This window comes from Sebastes umbrosus, chromosome 12 (genome assembly GCF_015220745.1).
Source record: "Sebastes umbrosus isolate fSebUmb1 chromosome 12, fSebUmb1.pri, whole genome shotgun sequence".
NCBI lineage: Eukaryota > Metazoa > Chordata > Actinopteri > Perciformes > Sebastidae > Sebastes > Sebastes umbrosus.
Window position 1 is genome coordinate 33,667,663 of NC_051280.1, and position 22,082 is coordinate 33,689,744.

At 41.0% G+C, this 22,082-nt stretch overlaps 2 protein-coding genes across 2 annotated transcripts in view; both read right to left on the reverse strand.

Annotated features, from left to right (window-relative positions):
* The window catches only part of LOC119499314, an 843,332-nt gene that overhangs the window by 456,559 nt on the left and 364,691 nt on the right, over positions 1-22,082 (reverse strand). The gene's annotated exons all lie outside the window — the stretch shown is intronic.
* lamc1 (laminin, gamma 1) overlaps positions 1-22,082 on the reverse strand; it is a 66,843-nt gene that overhangs the window by 34,460 nt on the left and 10,301 nt on the right. The window contains exon 2 of the mRNA XM_037787337.1: positions 83-387. Within this exon, the coding sequence (XP_037643265.1) occupies positions 83-387 (305 nt within the window). The remainder of the gene's footprint in view (positions 1-82; positions 388-22,082) is intronic.

Genomic DNA, 22,082 nt, shown 5'->3' on the forward strand with positions numbered 1-22,082 from the left:
TTTATATTATTTTATTTTATTTTATTTTATTTGATGTATATAAAGGCGTCCCGTCTAGAGAGGACAGAGTCGGGCGTCTCACCTGGAGGACGGGGCTGTTGTCGAAGTTGTGTGCGCTGGGTCGTCCCTCCAGCGTGGAGAACGCCACGTTCCCCCCGGTGAGCGGCGAGATGTCGCTGAAGTCGTCGGTGCAGAGCGCCTGCTGCTCGTCCTCTCCGGTGCGGATGAAGCCGCGGCTCGCCTTCTGGTACGTCTTCTCGCAGGAGCCGCTGTAGTACTGGTACGGCACCCAGGGGCCGCCCTTGCCGCTCCGCTTGTAGATGGCAAAGCTCTCCGGGCGGCTGGTGTGGAACTTGAGCCGCACGTAGGTGATGTCGAAGGACTTACCTGCAGAGGACAGGAAGAATTAATACTCAGTTACATATAGAACCTTTATGGTACATTTTGAACAGACACAAAATGTGTGATTGATTTGCGATCAAATATTTTAATTGATTGACAGCCCCAATTTAATATACACTCACCGGCCACTTTATTAGGCACACCTGTTCAATTGCTTGTTAACACAAATAGCTAATCAGCCAATCACATGGCAGCAACTCAATGCATTACGTCATCTAGACGTGGTGAAGACGACTTGCTGAAGTTCAAACCGAGCATCAGAACGGGGAAGAAAGGGGATTTAAGTGACTTTGAACGTGGCATGGTTGTTGGTGCCAGACGGGCTGGTCTGAGTATTAAACTGCTGATCTATTGGGATTTTCACGCACAACCATCTCTAGGGTTTACAGAGAATGGTCCCAACAAGAGAACAGATCCAGTGAGCGGGGGTTGTGTGGGCGGAAATGCCTTGTTGATGTCAGAGGTCAGAGGAGAATGGGCAGAGTGGTTGGAGATGATAGAAAGACAACAGTAACTCAAATAACCACTCGTTACAACCAAGGTATGCAGAATACCATCTCTGAACGCACAACACGTCCAACCTGGAAGCAGATGAAGACCACCCAGTACTAGCAAGGTGTACCTAATAGAGTGGCCGGTGAGTGTAAATGCATCATATGGGTTTTGAACAGCTGCTGAAAGTCTTTATTTGACCTTGAATGAACAATAACGTTTAAAACCACACGACCACTGAAGGCCTTGAATGGAGAGATGTTCCAGGATTTGCAGACGGAGCAGCTTCATTTACACCCGACGAGAAGTCAGACGACAACATACGAACATTCACTGTGATGGATCATCATCATCATCATCATCATCATCATTACTGTGTCTCTGCAGGAAGTATTAAATCTCTGAAAGCTGATGTTCCTGGAAACAAAGCGCGAGCCGTCTGGACGGAGGAGGATCTCTCTCTAAGAAGAGCGCGGCAGCAGGAATGTGAAGTGGAGTTGGAACATGCTGAAGCGGCGGTCGGGGTCCTTTAACTCCTGACACTCGTGCGTCCGCCGGTCCTTGCCTCTCCGCATACTTGGCGAGTCTGAGCAGGCCGGCGAGCTCCGTGTTCCAGGAGCCGTCAGTCAGCGCGTGAAGGAACGCCGCCATGTTTGAGCCGGGCGGGGGGGGGGGGGGGGGGTACGGCTGTTTGCTCAGCCAAAGAATCTGCTCTGTAAACAGCGTGCTGACAGTCAGTCGGGGGCCCCCCTCAGGGGCCCCTCTGAGTCGACGGCAAATAAAGGTGCAGCAGCTGATAGGACCGAAGGACCGAACGGACGCTCAACAAAAGACTGCAGTTTATTACAGGAATCAATGAAGCAACCGCAAACACACTGCTTCCTCCTCCCACTGCGTGCGTGCGTGTTTGTGTGTGTGTGCATTTGTGTGTGTGTGTGTGTGTGTGTGTGTGTGTGTGTGTGTGTGTGTGCGTGCGTGTGTGTGTGACCTTTATGGGTCAAGGTTAATAAGAAGCTGTAACATTGGAGCTGATTTACAGTTCAAACAACGACTGACTGCTATTACGACTGGGAGCTTACTGTTGAGATGATCAGCACCATCACCGGTGAAAAACATACAAAAATATAAATTAATCAAGAATAAATAAATAAATATGCCATTGAATGTATCAAAACTAATATTAAAAAATTAATGTAGCCATTCATTAATTGATAAAATGAGACATAAATCTTCTATTTCATTCCCTTTTATTTATTTTAATTATCTTTTAAACTTATTTATTTATTTTTGTATTTATTTTTAAATCTATTTATTCATTATTAAATTGTATGTGTTTACTTATGTATTCATTTATTTATGCATGATTTTCCCTAGATTTAAATTTGATATTATTTTTGGTACATTTAATGGCATATTTATTTATTTATTCATTTTTGCATTTATGTTTTTTATTTATTTTCAATTTATTTTTTAAATATATTTATTAATCATTACATTGTATATTTATTTTTTTATTTATTTCTGCATGATTTTCCCTAGATTTAAATGTAATATTATATTTGGTACATTTAATGGTATATTTAATTATTTATTCATTTTTTAAATGTATTTTAAGTTTAGTTTTTAAATGTATTTATTCATTATTAAATTGTATATTTATGTATGTATTTATGTTTTTGTTTTTTTTTCCAACATTATTTTTGGTACATTTAATGGCATATATATTTATTTATCAAGTCATTTATTTATTTATTCATTTTTTATTTATTTTCAATTTAATTTTTAAATATATTTATTAATCATTACATTGTATATTTATGCATGTATTTATTTATGATTTTTAACATTATTTTTGGTACATTTAATGGCATATTTATTTATCAAGTCATCTATTTATTTATTAATTTGATCATTCATCCATTTTTTATTTTTTAAAGCTCAATAAGTTGTATTTGTCGATAATGGTAGGAGCTAAGCCTGGTCCAGTATACTGCTAAATACATCACTTTAACTGTTTCATACTGAATCCTACTGAGGAACGCAGTATGTACAGTTTGTACAGTATATAGTATGTACAGTACATACTGTGTTCATCAGTAGGATGCAGCAGGCGGTTTCAGATACAGCCGACGAGACCAGAAAACATTCACAGTAATTTGAGTTCCATGTGAAGAGTTGGAGTTGGAACCAAACTCAGCTGTGAAGTGTTCGTTGGCAGCTCCGAGGAGTTTCACAATAAAAGGGAGTTTTATTTAAATGTTTTTTAAGAAGATCTGAAGCATCTTTTCCCTCCAGAGTCTCTCTGGCTTCAGATCAGAGTCTCTGAGAGGAGGACAGGAAGTCACTCCGTCCTCCACATCCTCACAAACAGGACAAAGGATTCAGCCCTGAGCCCAGGTGGCTGCTGGGACGGGAGGCCAGAGGACACTCTGATTGGACGAGGAGGAAATGACGCTGCTGTCAGACAACAAACACTAGAAGAAGATCTTTTTAGATCCTGCTATAGAGCGCTGCAGGGACGACGTGTTTCTGACGCTTAGTCGTGGTTAGCGACCGCCATTTCTGTAGGACGCGTGAAGGCTTCAACATTCACCAGTGGGATATTTACTGACGTGTTTTATATCGTAGAACAAAACGTGTGAACCACAGACCTTATTTCAGACATCGAACTAATCAACCGTTGACTTCCAGACAAACGAGGGAACAGGAAGTGACATCATGCTGACTCATTTCTGTGTTTTAGGACTCATTGAGTGATGAGAAGTCGTCAGGTATCCTGATGGAGAGAACTGGAACTACTTCCTGTTACTTTAAATATGTTAAAGGGACTGTTTGTAACTTTTGAAGCGTATAAATGTACCGGGTCGGGACACATGCGCGCTCACGCGTGTGTCCTGAGCCTCTCCTCCTCTGCTTGCGTTCAGTCACACACCATGCTCCTTCTCTCTCTCTCTCTCTCCGCTCTCACGTGCATGCTGCTCACTCCACACTGCAGAAGAGTTAGTTTAGCTCTGAGAATATCTAGTGAATGTTCAGTGGACGTTTGTGCAGAAATAACTGCTGCAGCTCCTCCAGACCAACAGAGGTTTCCCGTGAGGCCGTGAGGCAGGAAAAGCCAACACTAGGATCAGCATTGATTCATGGAGAGACCTTGGTCTGGTCAGCTAACATTACTGCCAAGCAGCTGAAATATAGAGTGATATTGTGCTTTTAGCTGACGTGTGTCTCCTCACTGTGTTGAGCGATGCTCCTTCATGTCTATGTAGAGCGAGCACAAGCGCCAGCAACAGGACGCTGACTTTAGTTGACTTAACGGACACAGGTGAAGCTGTTAACAAGACATTTATCATTCTTACTAACAGACCCTTTAAGAGCAGTCAATGAGCCGTTCAGCTTGACTTGACGTTGGTCTGATTGGTTGGTTGGATGTCAGGTCAGTTAAACTTGTTGTTTTTCCAGTGCAGATCAGTAAGAAGTGATCTGATGAGTCTTAAGTGTTGATGATGTGACCGTCCGTCTGTTGGACTCTGCAGGAAGAATCCCGTCTCTCTTCATCCAGAACAATCAGCGTATTGATGAGAGGAAGAATTTTACAGTCGAGAGCTCAAACAAAGAGCGCGCTGTACGCATCTATGTCCTCGTCCCCGTATGACGACAGAACAAAAAGACTCTCCGCAGGCCGACAGACGACCTGCTGACTCTACCGCGGCTCCTCAGGAAACACAGAAACACTCACAGACTGCAGCAGAGTCGCTGCTTCCAACCAGACTCCATTCAGAGTCTTTACAGTTCCTGTCCTCTCTAACGGTGCAGAGCTCTGCTGCAGCTTCAGGCTCCGAGACACCAGCATGAATCACGTCCCCCAAAACACAAAGCTGACAAGTGTTCTACCAAAATAAAAGCTCAGTCTTTCTATCAGGGTTCTATCAACTTCTCCTGAAGCTAAACTAAGTCTCAACAGAGAGCCGATGTATTTACATCTCTCTTTAAGGTTTCAGAAGTTCACAAACTGAAACAGAAACTAAAATGTTTTGTCTTTCTAAATAACACAATTACTTTTAAGTCTTTCTAACTAAAGAACCAGAAGCCTTTTAGTGATGAGGTCATGATGAGGTCACGCTGTTAGCTGGAGGCTAAACAAAGGAAAGACTGGAGGCTAACGCTGGCAGTGGGCTAAAGACTAAGAGTGTGTTCCAATCCACGTACTTCCTGAAGTACACTTCAATGTAGTGCACTGTGTGCACTCTGTACTCACTTGAGTAGTGCGTAAATTTCAGCGGGGTAGGGTCGCCTCAAATCGAATACTCTGCGGCGCACTGACCGGAAATGACGATCGCAACATTTGACCGCGGCTCGCTACCCGCCAAAATATCTTCTGTTAAAAAAAGAAAGCAGAGTGGAAATTACGTTTCCAACGTCTCCGCCTACGATGTGTCCTCCTGTTGGCTGAAAATGCACCGGTATGTTTACGTATTGTTTTATTCTGTTATCTACGTATGTTTGAATAGTGGTCGTGGCTCCGCCCCTTCCGCTACGTAGCCAAGATGGCGACAGTTGAGTGTGGAAAGTGTCCAGCGTTCCACACTCAACCATCTGACCGTTAGAGTACAACATCCGGGTACTTTGAGTGCACTGCATTTTGCCGTACTTCCCAGTGTGAACGCACTTATGCACTCAAAGTAGTAAGTGTAAGAACAGAAGTACGCGGATTGGAACACACTGCTGGATGTTCTTCAGCCGTTGTTAAGAAAACAAGCCAACAATACTCGCTAGCCAGCGTTAGCTAACGTGTTCAGAGGATTATTCTGCCTCCGCTAAACACGTCATCATGTTTTTTTGGAGAATATAATAACCTATAAATCCATATATGTGTAGATGTATTCTGTGAGAAGGCCCTGGCTGCTCTACAGTAAGATGTTGAAGATGTGCAGCAGAACGTAAACATCAGTAAACATCAGTAAACATCAGTAAACATCAGTAAACATCAGTACAGCGTAAAGAGAAGAGGTTTCCGTCTGTGACTAGAAACAGGAAGCAGCAGTATAATAAAGGCTGTGAACTCACTAAACACTAAACGGCCTCTCTTCTTTCTGCTCACATTTAAGCCGCCGTAAAGAATGGAACCTCAACGCCGACGTCGTCAATTAGCTGGTTTGGCTTTAAGCAGAGCTAAGCGGTCTATTGTGGAGCGCTGACCCCGGGAGACTCTCCTCGGGGGGGCAGGATTCAGGTCTGGACATGAAAAGAGCCTCCAGGAGCTTTCCTTTCTAAGGCTGTTTGAGGGGGGACGGGGGACGGGGGACGGGGGACGGGGGACGGGGGGGACACGGTGACGGCAGGAATGAACCGGCTGGAATGTGTTTCCGCCGGGCAGAGTGACGCCGGACGGACGGATGGATGGACGAGGAAGAAAGAGTCCACAGAGGAGAAAAGAAGGCGAGCGAGCAACACACTGTTCATGTCAGAGAGAGAGAGGGAGGGAGAGAGAGAGAGAGAGAGGGAGAGAGGGAGAGAGAGAGAGAGTGAGAGAGAGAGAGAGAGAGAGGGAGAGAGAGAGAGAGAGAGAGAGAGAGAGAGGGAGAGAGAGAGAGAGGGAGAGAGAGAGGGAGAGAGAGAGAGAGAGAGAGAGAGAGAGAGAGAGAGAGAGAGAGGGAGAGAGAGGGAGAGAGAGAAAGAGGGAGAGAGAGAGGGAGAGAGAGAGAGGGAGAGGCAGAGAGAGAGAGAGGGAGAGAGAGAGGGAGAGAGAGAGAGAGAGGGAGAGAGAGAGAGAGAGAGAGAGAGAGGGAGAGGGAGAGGGAGAGAGAGAGAGAGGGAGAGAGAGAGGGAGAGAGAGAGAGGGAGAGAGAGAGAGAGGGAGAGAGGCCTGCTGGGAGTTTTTTCCTGCCCAGATATGGAAGACGTGACAGCGGAGGCGGAGGCGGAGGCGGAGGCGGAGGCGGAGGCGGAGGCGGCTGCAGATGAGAGGGTTTCTGTCAGTGGGGGAGGTTCAGACTGAGCAGCATCACATGACCCCTGACCCCTGAACGCATCACACGGAGAAGACACATCGGACTTTTACACAATAATAATAATAATAACCATCAATACATTTATCTCAAAATAAAACTTTATGTGATTATTTATTTCTCCTGGATTTGATTTGATGTTTGCCTGTTTTTTATTTATATTTATTTGCTTGTTTTTTATTTGTTTGCTTATTTGTTACATTAACTAAATAACTTCACCGTGGCGTCTCTCAGCCTCCGTAGACTCTACTAGAGTCACCTTAAGTTTGGAGATACTTTTATAAGTAAAGGACATGTCCTAGCTGTGACTTCTCTTCTCTGGATATTAAAAACAGTAAACTGAGCTCTGCGTCCCGCCTGCCTCGTCTTGTCTCGACTCTTCGTCCTCGCCGTCCGTCCCGTCATCGGAGCCGCAGAGCAGCGTTACAGCGACGTGTCGAGACGCGCCGGGAGGACCGAACCTCCGCAGACCCGACGCTCGTTCAATCAGCAGAACCAGAGTTTGAGAAGAATGAACAGAAATATGATATATTAGACTTCAGAAGGTCTGCTGGAGGAATCAGGAGGTTTAAATCCTCGCCGAGGGAGAAGACGGATGATCTGAAGGATGTCTTATAACTAATAACATGAGGTTTAATAAGGACAGAGCCGGAGGAGCAGATCCATCCTGCAGTCAGTGGACTCACATCAGTTAGACAGGAATCATGTGTACAGAATACAGAGTGAGAATCTGGTACAAACCGGCTCTCCAGATAAAGAGACAGATGTTTGTCTTCCCACAGAGAGGAGGAAGACGTCCTTGAGGAGGACAGATTAGGACGGAGGAGGAAGACGTCCTTGAGGAGGACAGATTAGGACGGAGGAGGAAGCTCTGTCAGGAGTCCAAACACGACTCCTGAGAGGAAGTAATGAGCGCCGCCATCCTCCACGCGAAAAAGAGCTTGTAATGTAAAGACACAGCAGCGGTCAGACGTCAACCCAGACTACGAGATATTCATGTTTCGGACTATCAAGTAATGGAGGAACAGATTTATGTAGGAAAGTGGGAGGTTTTTATGTATTCTGAACGGTAAATCTCATCGTTCACCGATGTATCTAAACAGATGTTTTAATGTCAGAATGGATCTATCTGCTTCATCTGAGTCTATGTGGAGGAAGAAGGAGGTTACCGCTTTTATTGTGGTAGTCTGAGTAACGTGACGTCATATCCGTTCCGTATCCGTCAACCAAAACAAACCTCAGAGAGTGTAAACCGTCGGAGGGTCGTCGTGGATACGACATGCACCTCCCATGTTAAATCCAGCGTGGTAAACACTACACATCCAGTAAAGGATGGAAACTGCTCTCTTTTCGACCGAAACTATTTTCCTTCTGGATAAATGAAGTTTGATCTTATTTGATTTAAATGCGGTCATGAAGAAACCACAGAGGGTCATGTGATGAGACGCATCACTCAGACTGATGACATCATAACGTTGTCTCATAACGGGCAACGTTTTATTGTTTTATGATATAATTAAAGATGGTCTTGTAGTGTTCAGGCTGACTGACTTGTTAGTACGGATGTTGTTTTTTTTACAGTACATTCCAGTGAATCGTCTTCCAGCCGGTGGAGCGGAGCCTCGGGGTCGGCCTGAGGGTCGGGAGGAGGAGGAGGAGGGTACAGTTGTTGGGAGGATGGGGGATGAAGGTCCAGGGGGAACGCCCCGGCTCGCAGCACGGTCCAATTAAATTTCCTCCCATGACCTCATCGCATTCTTCTCCGGAGGGATGAACAATGGCCGCTTTGACTTTTGAACGCGTGGGCACGGCGGAGGGGCGAGTCGAAGAAAATCATCTGCGGAGGATTCCACAACTCAGGCCGATCACTGACAGTACAGCAGAGGTCAAAGGTCACTGCTCCTTCAGTAATCTGATTATTCTGAGCTCAGGTGAACACAGAACACACAACTTTTAATATCAACTATTAAAAGTTGTGTTTTGGTATTAAAGTTTCATTAAAAACAAAAACGGTGGGAACATTTCAAACATTACTCTGCTCTAAAGATGGAGGTTTCTTAAAATACCACGTATAAATATATGTCTTCTATTTGGGGAGGGAGGGGAGTCGCCATTATTTTATTTATTTATTTTCATTTTGGGGGGGAGGGCGGTAATTATTATTATTATATATTTGATCTTTTTCATTTTTTAATTATTTATTATTATATTAATTAATTTTTTTTTTGGGGGGGGTATTTATTATTATCATTATTAGTTAATATTGTTATCATTTTCATTTATTTATTTTTTTTTTATTATTATTTTTTTGAGGGGGGGGCTATTTATTATTATCATTATTAGTAATTATTTTATCTTTTTTTAATTTATTTATTATTATTTTAATTATTTATTATTTTTGGGGGGGAGGGCGGTATTTATTATTATCATTATTAGTAATATTTCATCTTTCATTTTTTTATTTATTTATTACTATTATATGAATTAATTTTTTTGGGAGGGGGCGGTATTTATTATTATCATTATTAGTTAATATTTTTATCATTTTCATTTTTATTTATTATTATTATTATATGAATTTATTTTTTTTGGGGGGGTGGGTATTTATTATTATCAATATTAGTTAATATTTTTTTTTATCATTTTTCATTTTCATTTATTTATTATTATTCAATCTATTTATTTTGGGGGTGAGAGTGGTATTTATTATTATAATTTTTAGTAATATGTTTTATCATTTTAATTTTTTATTTAATTATTATTTAAATTATTTATTTATTTTTGGGGGAGGGTGGTATTTATCATTATCATTATTAGTAATATTTTTGTATTTGTATTTATTTATTATTATTTTATTTATTTTTCAATTAATGTTTTGTTTTGAATTATGATATTTTTGGGGTCATAATTTCCAATGCATATCTTTAAAACCAATATACTTTGCTCACAAAAACATTAATTATTTGCCATCAGTGTTTTTCATAAGTTATGTCATGTTATTTCTGAGTGATGCTGTTGTCTCTGGAGTTGCAGCTCTGAACGGGAAGAAAAGAAATCGTCCAAAGAAAGGTTTAAAAAGCGAAAGTCAGAATCCCAGCGGCGCTCCGGTTTAAACCAACATGCAGACTCAGTGTCAAGTCCAGACCAGCACAGTAGGCCAGTCCAGGACTGTGTGGGACCCCTCAGAGAGCAGGTGCTGGGGGGGTCAGAGGTCAACCAGCAGCAGCCTCACAGATAGAATCACGGAGCGAATCAGAGGGAGGAATGTGAGGAATGTGAGTCAACATGAAACAGTTTACTGAGGAGACTCCTCTGATCCCACACAGAGGACGCGTCCTCTCCACTCAGAGGTCAGAGGTCAGCAGCGCCGGCAACCGAGAGAGAGAGTCAACCCACATTTAAAACACAGCGTCATTGGTTCACCTCGGTGGACCAATGACTGTATATATATATATACAGTATATATATATGTTAAAGTTTGACATTCAGGGAACCTGAAGGCGCTCCTGGAGTTCCAGTAACGAGGGCTGTCAATACATTAAAGTAGTTCATGGTTTAAAACGAATCAGCGTTCTGATCATCTAAATGAACCTTAAAGGGAGATTTGTTTGCTGCTCGTTCGTTCGTTCTGTTTATAAACCGCGGAGGAATGTTAATCTGATTCTCCCGTTACAGACGTTGACCCGCTGATGTTAAAGTGGGTCAGTTACACATTAATGCCTCCGTTAATGTGTAACCTGCTCCTGTAGAGAGGAACGCACACGCAAACCACGAAGGTGTGTTTGGTTTCTGCACATGAACGGCCCTCCGGACATGAAACATGAATACTGTACGTGCACGTCTTATCTCTCTGGGAGTATCTGCAGACTGACACCAATCAGCTGGAATGTAGAACTAAACAGAGAGGAGTTAAAGCTGGAGGCCATCTCTTCTTCTGCGGTGGATAAACAGAGCAGCCGCCGGCCCGGCGCTCTGATTGGACGAGAGGAGATTAAAGTGTGTGTGTGTGCATGGATAAGATCTGCAGGTGATAAAAGTCTGCTTCTTCCAGAAGGTTTCCCTGGACCCCACCTCTGACCGTCCTACAAATCTGTTCCTTTATGACGTCATCAAACCTCCAACAGCGTCTCTACATATTAACAAATCACATCTAGTTGTTTAGACTTCTGTTACTCAGTAGAAACAGGAACAAGCGCTGGTGGAGCAGCGTGGGATCATGGGAGTTGTAGGATTCCTGCAGTGTGGATGGTTCAGGAGGTTTTTACCTCAGAGGACGCAGGACGTCCCGGAGGAGCTGCGAGCCGAGTCGAGCCGAGCCGAGCCGAGCCGAGCCGAGCCGGGCCTAGCCGAGCCGAGCCGAGCCGACGCTAACATTTGCTCGGCTGGTTTCTCTGATAACTTCAGATCCAGACGTCTGAGGACTAAAACCCTTCATCTGGTTCAGATATTATAGAGTTAAAAGACATTATAGAGTTAAGTAACATTGCCAGCGTCCACCTGGTGTCCTCAGAGTGAACCAACACGGAGACGTCTGGAGGTCCACGCTTTACAAATCATCCAATCTCTGTTTAAAACCACCTTATTTATACCGTATGAACGTCTACCACTGTCATCAACAGGGCGGTGACTCTCTGTGTGTGTGTGTGGGGGGGGGATTTCCAATTAAGTGTGTGTGTGTGTGTGTGTGGGGGGGGGGGGAGGAGGGCAGACAGGAAGGGAGTGAAGGTGGGAGGCAGTGAGTTTTTGATGGCTGAGCAGCTGCAGCCCTGTCATCATGTATTCATCCGTTCACTCACTCACTGCTCTAACAGATTATTAATGACAATTAAAAGACTTAAAAAGACTCAATATCTTCAGCTGGATGTGATCCAACAACCACTTAAATCAAGATCAACTTTGACTTTTATACTCCCTATAATGTACCCTATAATATACCCTAATATTCCCTTTAATATACCTTAATATTCCCTATAATGTACCCTATAATATACCCTAATATTCCCTTTAATATACCTTAATATTCCCTATAATGTACCCTATAATATACCCTAATATTCCCTTTAATATACCTTAATATTCCCTATAATGTACCCTATAATATACCCTAATATTCCCTTTAATATACCTTAATATTCCCTATAATGTACCCTATAATATACCCTAATATTCCCTTTAATATACCTTAATATTCCCTATAATGTACCCTATAATATACCCTAATATTCCCTTTAATATACCTTAATATTCCCTATAATGTACCCTGTAATACTCTCTATAATATACCTTAAACTTATAAATAAGGGGTTTAATGGTTTTATGTCACACATATTTACAGCTGGCAGCATTTGACCAAACATCTAGAGTATATTTATTCATTTATTGATTTATTTATTGATTTATTTTCTTTATGACCAAACCTGATTGGCTGTAATGTGATCAGTAATGTGATCAGTAATGTGATCAGTAATGTGATCAGTAATGTGATCAGTAATGTGATCAGTAGTTATTGGCTGTAATGTGATCAGTAATGTGATCAGTAATGTGATCAGTAGTTATTGGCTGTAATGTGATCAGTAATGTGATCAGTAATGTGATCAGTAATGTGATCAGTAGTTATTGGCTGTAATGTGATCAGTAATGTGATCAGTAATGTGATCTGTAATGTGATCAGTAATGTGATCAGTAATGTGATCAGTAGTTATTGGCTGTAATGTGATCAGTAATGTGATCAGTAATGTGATCAGTAGTTATTGGCTGTAATGTGATCAGTAATGTGATCAGTAATGTGATCAGTAATGTGATCTGTAATGTGATCAGTAATGTGATCAGTAATGTGATCAGTAGTTATTGGCTGTAATGTGATCAGTAATGTGATCAGTAATGTGATCAGTAGTTATTGGCTGTAATGTGATCAGTAATGTGATCAGTAGTTAATGAGTTCAATCGAGTCACACTTTGATTTGAAGGCACAGACAAGAGAAAGTTCACTGACCACAGTCAACGACACCGAGACTTTACAAACTCCAGGAGTCCACCTTAAGGCCCAAAATATCTGTGAACCAGACCCCCCCCCCTCACACCAGGGTGTTTGGGGAAGATTTAACAGCAGAGACCACCAAAGAAGAAGAAGCAGCCGCCCCACGCAGAGATGTCACCACACCGGGACGTCAGGAACAAACCAAAACAGCCCTCATTATCAGAGACAAAGACTCCCAGCAGGACGAGGACCCCTCCCCGTCCCCAACAGAGACGCCACAGCTGCTGATACTAAATACTCAACATGAAGACAAATGCACCTTTTTCCTCAAGTCAAAGTCACATCTTTACATTAAAGACCCGTTGAAACGTGTTGAAGCTACTTTGACTGATTTAAATCCACTAAAGTGCTGATTTGTTGTTACCTCAAAGACTCGTTGGATGAATTTAAACCTGTTAATTAAGACTCCAGATGTGACTTTGATTTACCCTCAAAGACTAACGGACAGATCGGCTCTCAAGAAAGACGAGGGAACTTTCTGAAGAGACATTTTCATTAAAACAGACAAATCTGCACAAAATCACTATTTCAACTCAGGGGATTTAGTTTACTTTGCTTCAAAAGGTCATTAAGTGATTTGGTTTTTGGCTGGACCGCAGAGGGCCAGCCCTACAAACACAGAAGTCTCTCACTAACTGACCGACTGACTGACTGATGAAGTTACAGGATTGGTCAGCTGACTGTTGGAGGTTCCTTATTGGTCGTTGCTCTTTCAGAATGAAAAGCTGGAGAACAGTTCAGTGTTGATGTTTTCTGGGGAGCGTGTCAGCGGTTCAGTGAATCATTACATCGTGTTATTGTTTATGTTGGTTTAAGTTACGTTACGTTGTGCTTTGTATTGTGTTACCGTGCATTCACACCGTGCGCGAAGCAAATGTTCGCCTCGCTGTCCTCCAGAAATAACCTCTGTTGCTGCTTTGTACATGCTGGTGAAGTCCCAGATATGACAGAAAACCAAACGCCGTCGTGTCTGGGTCCATAACGTCACCCGGCGGCGAGCTGTATTCACATACTGTATCTGTATCTAGCAAGACACACGTCTCTACTGCGGTACGAACCCAAAATAAACAGACTGTGCTGTGATTTAATCTCAATAAACGGATCAAAATGATGCTGAATTAACGACATTATGATGCTGATTAGTAAAAAGTCTGAATTCATGCTTTATCAGGTCCGTTACCAAGACGACAAGCAAACAGCTTTTAAAATGCTTGTTTTCTGAACGGAGTCTGGATCGATCAGCGCCAGGCTATACTAACATCGTAGCTGCTCCATCAACACTCAACATGACGTCATCTAGGAATAAATACGGCAGCGACGTCGTTGTAAACGGATCAACAGTGAAGCCGAAATAAAACTACATAATGATGCTGATTAGTAAAAAGTCTGAATTCATGCTTCGTCAGGTCTGTTACCATGACGACAAGCAGACAACTTTTAAAATGCTTGTTTTCTGAATGGAGTTCTGATGGATCAGTGCCAGGCTATGCAGCTTCTCCATCAACACTCCATCTAGGAATAAATACGGCAGCAACAACGTCAGTGATGACATCAACCTTAGTGAAGTATGTATATATTGTTACACATCACTTATATGATGAATGCTTTAATAAAAAACTGAAATACTTCTAACCTTGCAGACTGTATGTCATGCTAATACCTTTTCACCTTGTATAAAATGTATAATATACTGACTAGTAAATGTTACCATTTAGTATTACTGAATGTCATTGGCTTCATTAGAAGTTTCAATCAAACATTAAGATATAAAACTGTTCACTAAACATGATAGACATGACCTCTGAACTATTGGTGGAACAATTTAGCCACAGATTCACATCCTGACCAGAAACACGGTCCAGACAGATACTCGGTTCTTGTTTACAAGAAGTGTTTTGGTGTTTGTACTAAAACTCAGCGATCAACGATATCCAGCTGTAGACAGGAAGAATGAATCCACTTGTATATTATCATCGTCTCCTGAGCTGCTTCTTCAGCCTCAGAGCCTCATTCAGCTTTCATTAGTTTATAGCGGTCAGAGGAGGGTGGTGGGGCGGGGGGCGGACCTGAACCTGAACCCTTCAGGAAATGGACTGCTGGAGGTCTTCCTGTCTAAAAGAGCCCAAACTTGTGTTGTCTTTGGGATCAAATCAGGAACATCATGTTCTTCAAAATAACCACCAGAGCAGGAAAACGTCTGGAAATCTGCTTCTCTTCAAAACATACAAAACCCACATCAGGGGAAGGTCTCAGGTCTGAGACATAAACAACATGAACAATGGAGGAATGGATGGATGGATGGATGGAAGGGTGAATGGAAGGATGGAAGGAAGGATGGATGGATGAAAGGATGCCTGAGGACGTTCAGCTGCTATCTGCTCCCGCCATCTGAAACTAAAGAGGATCTAAACACACCTAAATACGCTGCTGATTGTTTTGCAGATTGTAGCTTTTGAAATTGAAGAAGAGCTGGAGATGATCAAAGATTACATTAAGTTGAAAAGTGGGAGTGTATAATATAGATAATTAACTCCGTTGTACAGATGGAGGATGATTAACGGTGTTTGTGTGACCTGATTTACGGTGTTTAGGTGTTGGATGGTCTGCCAGCTCGTTTTGGTTTCAGGAGTAGAAACCGTGTGAATTAAAGTGTTTACGTTGCAGCAGCCGGTTTACAGAAGACGTCCACAGAAACCAACCTTCAGCAGAGAGACGTCACGATAACAAAACAACCACCGAAACCAACCTTCAGCAGAGAGACGTCACGATAACAAAACGACCACCGAAACCAACCTTCAGCAGAGAGACGTCACGATAACAAAACGACCACCGAAACCAACCTTCAGCAGAGAGACGTCACGATAACAAAACAACCACCGAAACCAACCTTCAGCAGAGAGACGTCACGATAACAAAACGACCACCGAAACCAACCTTCAGCAGAGAGACGTCACGATAACAAAACAACCACCGAAACCAACCTTCAGCAGAGAGACGTCACGATAACAAAACAACCACCGAAACCAACCTTCAGCAGAGAGACGTCACGATAACAAACGACCACCGAAACCAACCTTCAGCAGAGAGACGTCACGATAACAAAACGACCACCGAAACCAACCTTCAGCAGAGAGACGTCACGATAACAAAACGACCACCGAAACCAACCTTCAGCAGAGAGACGTCACGATAACAAAACGTCTAAAACGCTCAAACAAAACCTGATAAAAAATGTCCAGAGCTGCATTCATCCTGCAGATGTTCAACAGCTGCATGGACGCGTATGGAAGGGGAGGGGGGGGGGTCGAAACAAGACAATAATTAATTTCTACTTTTTTTTTTTTATAATTATATATAGTTATAGTAATATGTCGTAAATTAAAGTTATAAGTTGTAAATTAAAGTTATACTATACGTCGTAAAGTTTTACGTTGTGAAATGAAGTTGTAAAGTTATAAATTATATATCAAGTACTGTTGTACGTTAAAGTAGAAAGTTGATATAAGATTAATTTAAGTTTATTAAGTTATTTATTGTGATTGTCTCATTTGATAATAAAATATCTCAACTCAGTACAAAGCCTCTGGCCACGCCCATCTATGATGTCACAGACGAGGGGTTTTCCATCAGCTGTCTGGGGGGGGGGGTAAAAGCCTTTCTGTGACATCACTGATTGGGGTGTTTAAATTTTAGTCTTGAATTCTTACGTAAGGATTCTGTAGAGAAACGTGTTTCTATTTAGAGCCGCAGTGTTTCTGCAGAGTTAAAGCTTCTCAAACCAAATGTCTGATTCTCTAACTCAGGTGGAAACGACGAACAAAGGCCTGACGATCACGTTTCAAGCGGCGCATAAATCAGTCCACACGTCTGCGCCCTAATTATCTGTTTACCCTCGCTGTGCTTTGAAAAGCAGTCCCTTCTGACTGCGTCCTCCTCCTCCCGCGGAGCAGGGCTAAAATTACCCTGCATGCATCTGCTTGTCCCTGTAATGCATCTCTGCTCGTTCACAGACTCCACGCCGTCTGTAATAATAGAACCCCCTCTTCTCTGCTCTCCCTGGGGCCTTGAATCACTTCCTGAGCAAAGCAAAATCACAGAGTCCCAGTAGGACCAGGACCACGGCCGCCCTGAAGCCCCCCCCCCCACACACACACACACACACACGAGGCTTTAACACACTTGTGTTCAGTTGAACCAGACGGCCGAGTCCATCCTGCTCAACTCCCACAGTGATTTGTTTTTTCTTCCCACAGGACAGGAAATGCTTCATCATGACAGTTTACAGGTCAAAGGTCAAAGGTCTCTGGAAGTAATAACTGGAGGTTGTGACTGAGTGCGTGAACACCACAGACCACGCAGGAAAAACATGTTTAAAGAGAAACTGCTTCAGAACGTGTTTCGTCAGCGTCGCAATAACGACTCAAACGATCAATCAAGTAATCGGTCGACAGCAAATCAACCCGGTTCCCATTAGACCGGAACCTTTGTTTCATGACATCACATCATTAATGTCTTCACAGACACAAACGTTTTAGTCTGTAACTGTTTAACCAGCGACTGACTGTCTACGCTGCTCCTCATGATACAACCATGATGACTCATACCGAGTTTACCTGAAGTTAGATGTAAATTAAAGCTATACAGAACGTCGTAAAGTTATACGATGTAAATTAAAGCTATGAATTGTAAATGTTGTAAATTAAAGTTATGAATTGTAAATGAAAGTTATACATTGTAAATTAATGTTATTGTACATTAAAGTTATAAGTAGTTAATTAAAGTTGTACGTCATAAAGTTATAAGTTGTCTATTAATGTTATAAGTTGTAAATTAAATGTATAAATTGTAAATTAAAGTTATACGTAGTAAAGTAAAGTTATAAGTTGTCTATTAAAGTTATAGATTGTAAATTAAAACTACAAGTTGTAAAAGTTGTAAATTAAATGTATACGTCGTAAAGTAGTTGTAAAGTAATCTTATGAGTCGTAAATTAAAGTTATATCTTGTAAATTAAAGTTATACATTGCAAATTAATGTTATAAGTTGTAAATTAAAATGATATGTTGTAAATTAAAGTTATACATCGTAAAGTTATGAGTTGTCTATTAATGTTACAATTTGTAAATTAAAGTTATACGCTGTAAAGTTATACTTTGTAAATTAATGTTATAAGTTGCAAATTAAAGTTATATGTTGAAAATCTAAATTATACGTTGTAAATTTAAGTTATACCTCATAAAGTAGTTAAAGTTATATGTTGTAAATTAAAGTATATGTCGTAAACGTATAAGTTGTAAATTAACAGTCTGTTCATGAAAAACAGCTGTCATTTACATAATCATCATATAGTCGATCAATGAAGTGTACGAGTATCCACTCTTCAGTTTACGACTGAAAGCTTGTGAACTCGTTGATCCCGTCTAACTAGAACAACTAAGTGCACTTGAACGCAGCATTTCTGGGATTTCCAGGAGACGTGGATCCGTCCTCTGTGATGTGAAGCCTCTGCTGCTGACCTCTGTGATGTGAAGCCTCTGCTGCTGACCTCTGTGATGTGAAGCCTCTGCTGCTGACCTCTGTGATGTGAAGCCTCTGCTGCTGACCTCTGTGATGTGAAGCCTCTGCTGCTGACCTCTGTGATGTGAAGCCTCTGCTGCTGACCTCTGTGATGTGAAGCCTCTGCTGCTGACCTCTGTGATGTGAAGCCTCTGCTGCTGACCTTGTGCGACTCAAAACTCTCAAAATGTTGGAGGGTCCTCGAATGCAGCAACGTACCGGCTTTCAACTGCAGCAGTCTGGTTCTTTGGGTCGGTTTTAACGCTACTCCAGAATCTCTGGTGAAGACCCAAACCAACAACGAGTCCTGACTTCCTGTGTGAAACCCGATACCAGAACAGAGCCCACCGCCTCCATGTTGACTTAAAGACCAGCAGATTGCATCTGAGCAGCCGCTGATTTCACATTGTTTAGTCTGAGCCAACATGAACTACGGTATTCACATTCTATCACCTGAAGGACGGAAAAGACCACCGATGTTTACTCAACTGTCGTCTTTGTTAAAGAGACTGTCGCAGGACAAACTGCTTATACGTGCATTCAAGGACACTCCGACACCGGAGCTTTAAGATCAGGCCGAAATCCGTCTTCACAACGACTTATCTAATGAATACAGCTACCACTGAATGCACCACCAAAAAACAAAGACAGAAGCTCGATGGTGCATTTCATGACAATCCGAGAGTTGACAGTCGACTGCACAAATAAAGTGTATTCTTGATAAAAGTTGTAGGAACATCTAACCTAGAGGAACGGCTGTCTGCACAATTAATCCAATATTAATCACAATGTTGTCTTCTCACAATGAACTGAACATGATCGCCTGAGATGTTGACGTTTAAAATGCACATTCTGCTCATATCAAATCAAGCCCTTCCTAAACTAACAGCATGATTCACTTTTGGGTATAGATGTTATCTATACGACCAATGTGTTTATGATTAAATTAAAGGTCCCGTATTGTAAAGCAGGTTTAAGTTCTATATAAATACTGTGAAAGTATAGAAACACTCAATCCACAGGGAAACACACACAGCCCATATTCTGAAACTGAGCGTTTGAAACAAGCCGTTTTCTGCCGATTTCTGTCCATTTGTGATGTCACAAATATACAATATTTAGACCATTTCAAAGTTTTAAACGTAAACATTCTAAATGTGTCCCAGTTTATTCCTGGTTGCAGTGTATGTGAATAACATCAGCTGACAGGAAGTAAACATGGACCCAAGCTGTTGCCTGGCAACGCAATTCTGTTGCAATTCCGTTGAAATGCACTAAAACGAACCGTTTCAGACAACAGGGTGAATACGGGTATATTCAGGCAGACTGTACATGAGGAAAATAAAGTTTTTTTTAAAACATTACAGCATTTAAACATGTTCTAGTAGAAACACAAAATATAAGTATGAACCTGAAAATGAGCACGATATGGGACCTTTAAGAGCATAACATTGTTTATCTAGCCTCTTATTGTTGCTAATTTTGCTCTCAAAGTGCATCAGATTGAAGCATTTCACTTTTATATATATATATATATATCAGAAAAAAGATATTGCAATATCTGTTTTTTCCAACATCGTGCAGCCCTAAATGTATATTAGCAGGAATTCTAATGTGAAAGTGAAACAAAAATATGTTGTCCCTAAAATCAATGAATAATCATGATATCAATATTAATAAAAATAATCGTCATTATGATTTTGGCCATAATCGTGATGCTCTACGTAGAAGACAAATTCAGACGTTTGTCCATGTAAAAAAAAACATCTCGTCCTTGTTGATGTCTCGCAGCCTAATCTCAAACCTCGGGTGTCTGAGTGTCCTTGAAAGCAGCAATAAGTAGTTTTCAGTGTGGTCTGCAGCTGCAGTACAACTCAACCCGCCATGTTGTCTGATAATAAACCCTGCAGACGGTCCATGTTTCAACCATTCAGCCAGTGATTTCATGTTGTCTGATAATAAACCCTGCAGACGGTCCATTTATTTATTTATCTTTTTATTAATTCCCTTATTTATTTACTCTTCTGTTCAATTTTCTCTTTTATTCATTCATGTATTTATTTTTATACATTTTTAAATGTATTTATTTATTTTTTGCATTTATGTTTTATTTTGCATTCAATTTGCATTCAATTTGTATTTATTTATTTTTGCACTTATTTTGTATTTTATATTTATTTTTAAATGTATGTATTTATTTATTATTCTTTATGTATTCATTATATAAATAAATACATATATAAATATAAAATAAATAAAGTTTAAAAATAACTACAAAATAAATTGCAAAAATAAATACATTTAAAAATGAATACAAATAAATACATAAATAAATAAAAGGGGAAATTAAACAGAAGAGTAAATAAATAAAGGGATTAATAAAAAAGATAAATAAATGAAGAAGCAAATTAAAACAGAAATATCAATTTATGTCACATTTTATCAATTAATTAATGACTATCTTTATGGTTAATATTAGTTTTGCTAAATTTAAAGACATTTATTTATTTTGGCATGTTTCAAACGTTCAGCCAGTGATTTCATGTTTTCTTGCTGCTGCTGCGTTCGCTGCCCTCCGGCCAGGAGAAAACCTGCAGCTACAACCAAACTCATGTCGGAGTCTCCGGTGGAAAGGTTTCAGTGTGTGGAGCGCGCGCGCGCGCACACACACACACACACACACACACACACACACACACACACACACACACACACACACACACACACACACACACACACACACACACACACACACACACACACACACACACACACACACACGAAGCTGTAATTACAGTCATGAAGAACACGACATTTACAACTTCCTGTGACTTCATCATCATCATCATCATCATCATCATCTCCCCGTGAAGGTTTGATCCAGATGTCAGCAGGAATACGGCAGAGTTTAATAACAACCTGTCGTTTAGGAGGTCGTGAGAACAATACAACGCGCTTTATGGAAACAGAACTGGAACGAGCTGGAACACGAGCGAACGCCGATCGCACCGTTTCCTCTCGGCTGACATTCATTCAACCAATTAAGTCCAAATATAGTTTCACAAGTCACCTGTGAATAATGCACGCAGCACAAAAACTATGTCCATCTTTCACCAGGCTGAACACCAAACAGCTGAGAAGACGTCTCATGTTGTCACATATTCAGTTAACAGGATATAAAACAGAGAAAAGCAGTAAATCTCCATATTTGAGAGACTGAAAACAGCCTTTTCTGACATCTTTGCTTGAAAAATGACTTAAAACAATTATTAAAATAGTTGGCGATTGTTTTCCTGTCGATTGACGGATTAATGGATTAGTCGACTAATCGTTGCAGCTCTACACAACACAACACTTTTATACTACTGGCCCGCAATCGACTCAAAATCAAATGAAAAATAAATGAATACATAAATAAATGACTCAAAAATAAATAAATAAATGTCATGAAATGTAGCAAAAATAATATCAAAAATAAATGTAGTTATTAATTAATTGATGAATTGTGACATAAATTGATATTTGTTTTAATTTAATTATTTATTTATCTTTTTATTAATTCCCTTATTTATTTACTCTTCTTCTGTTCA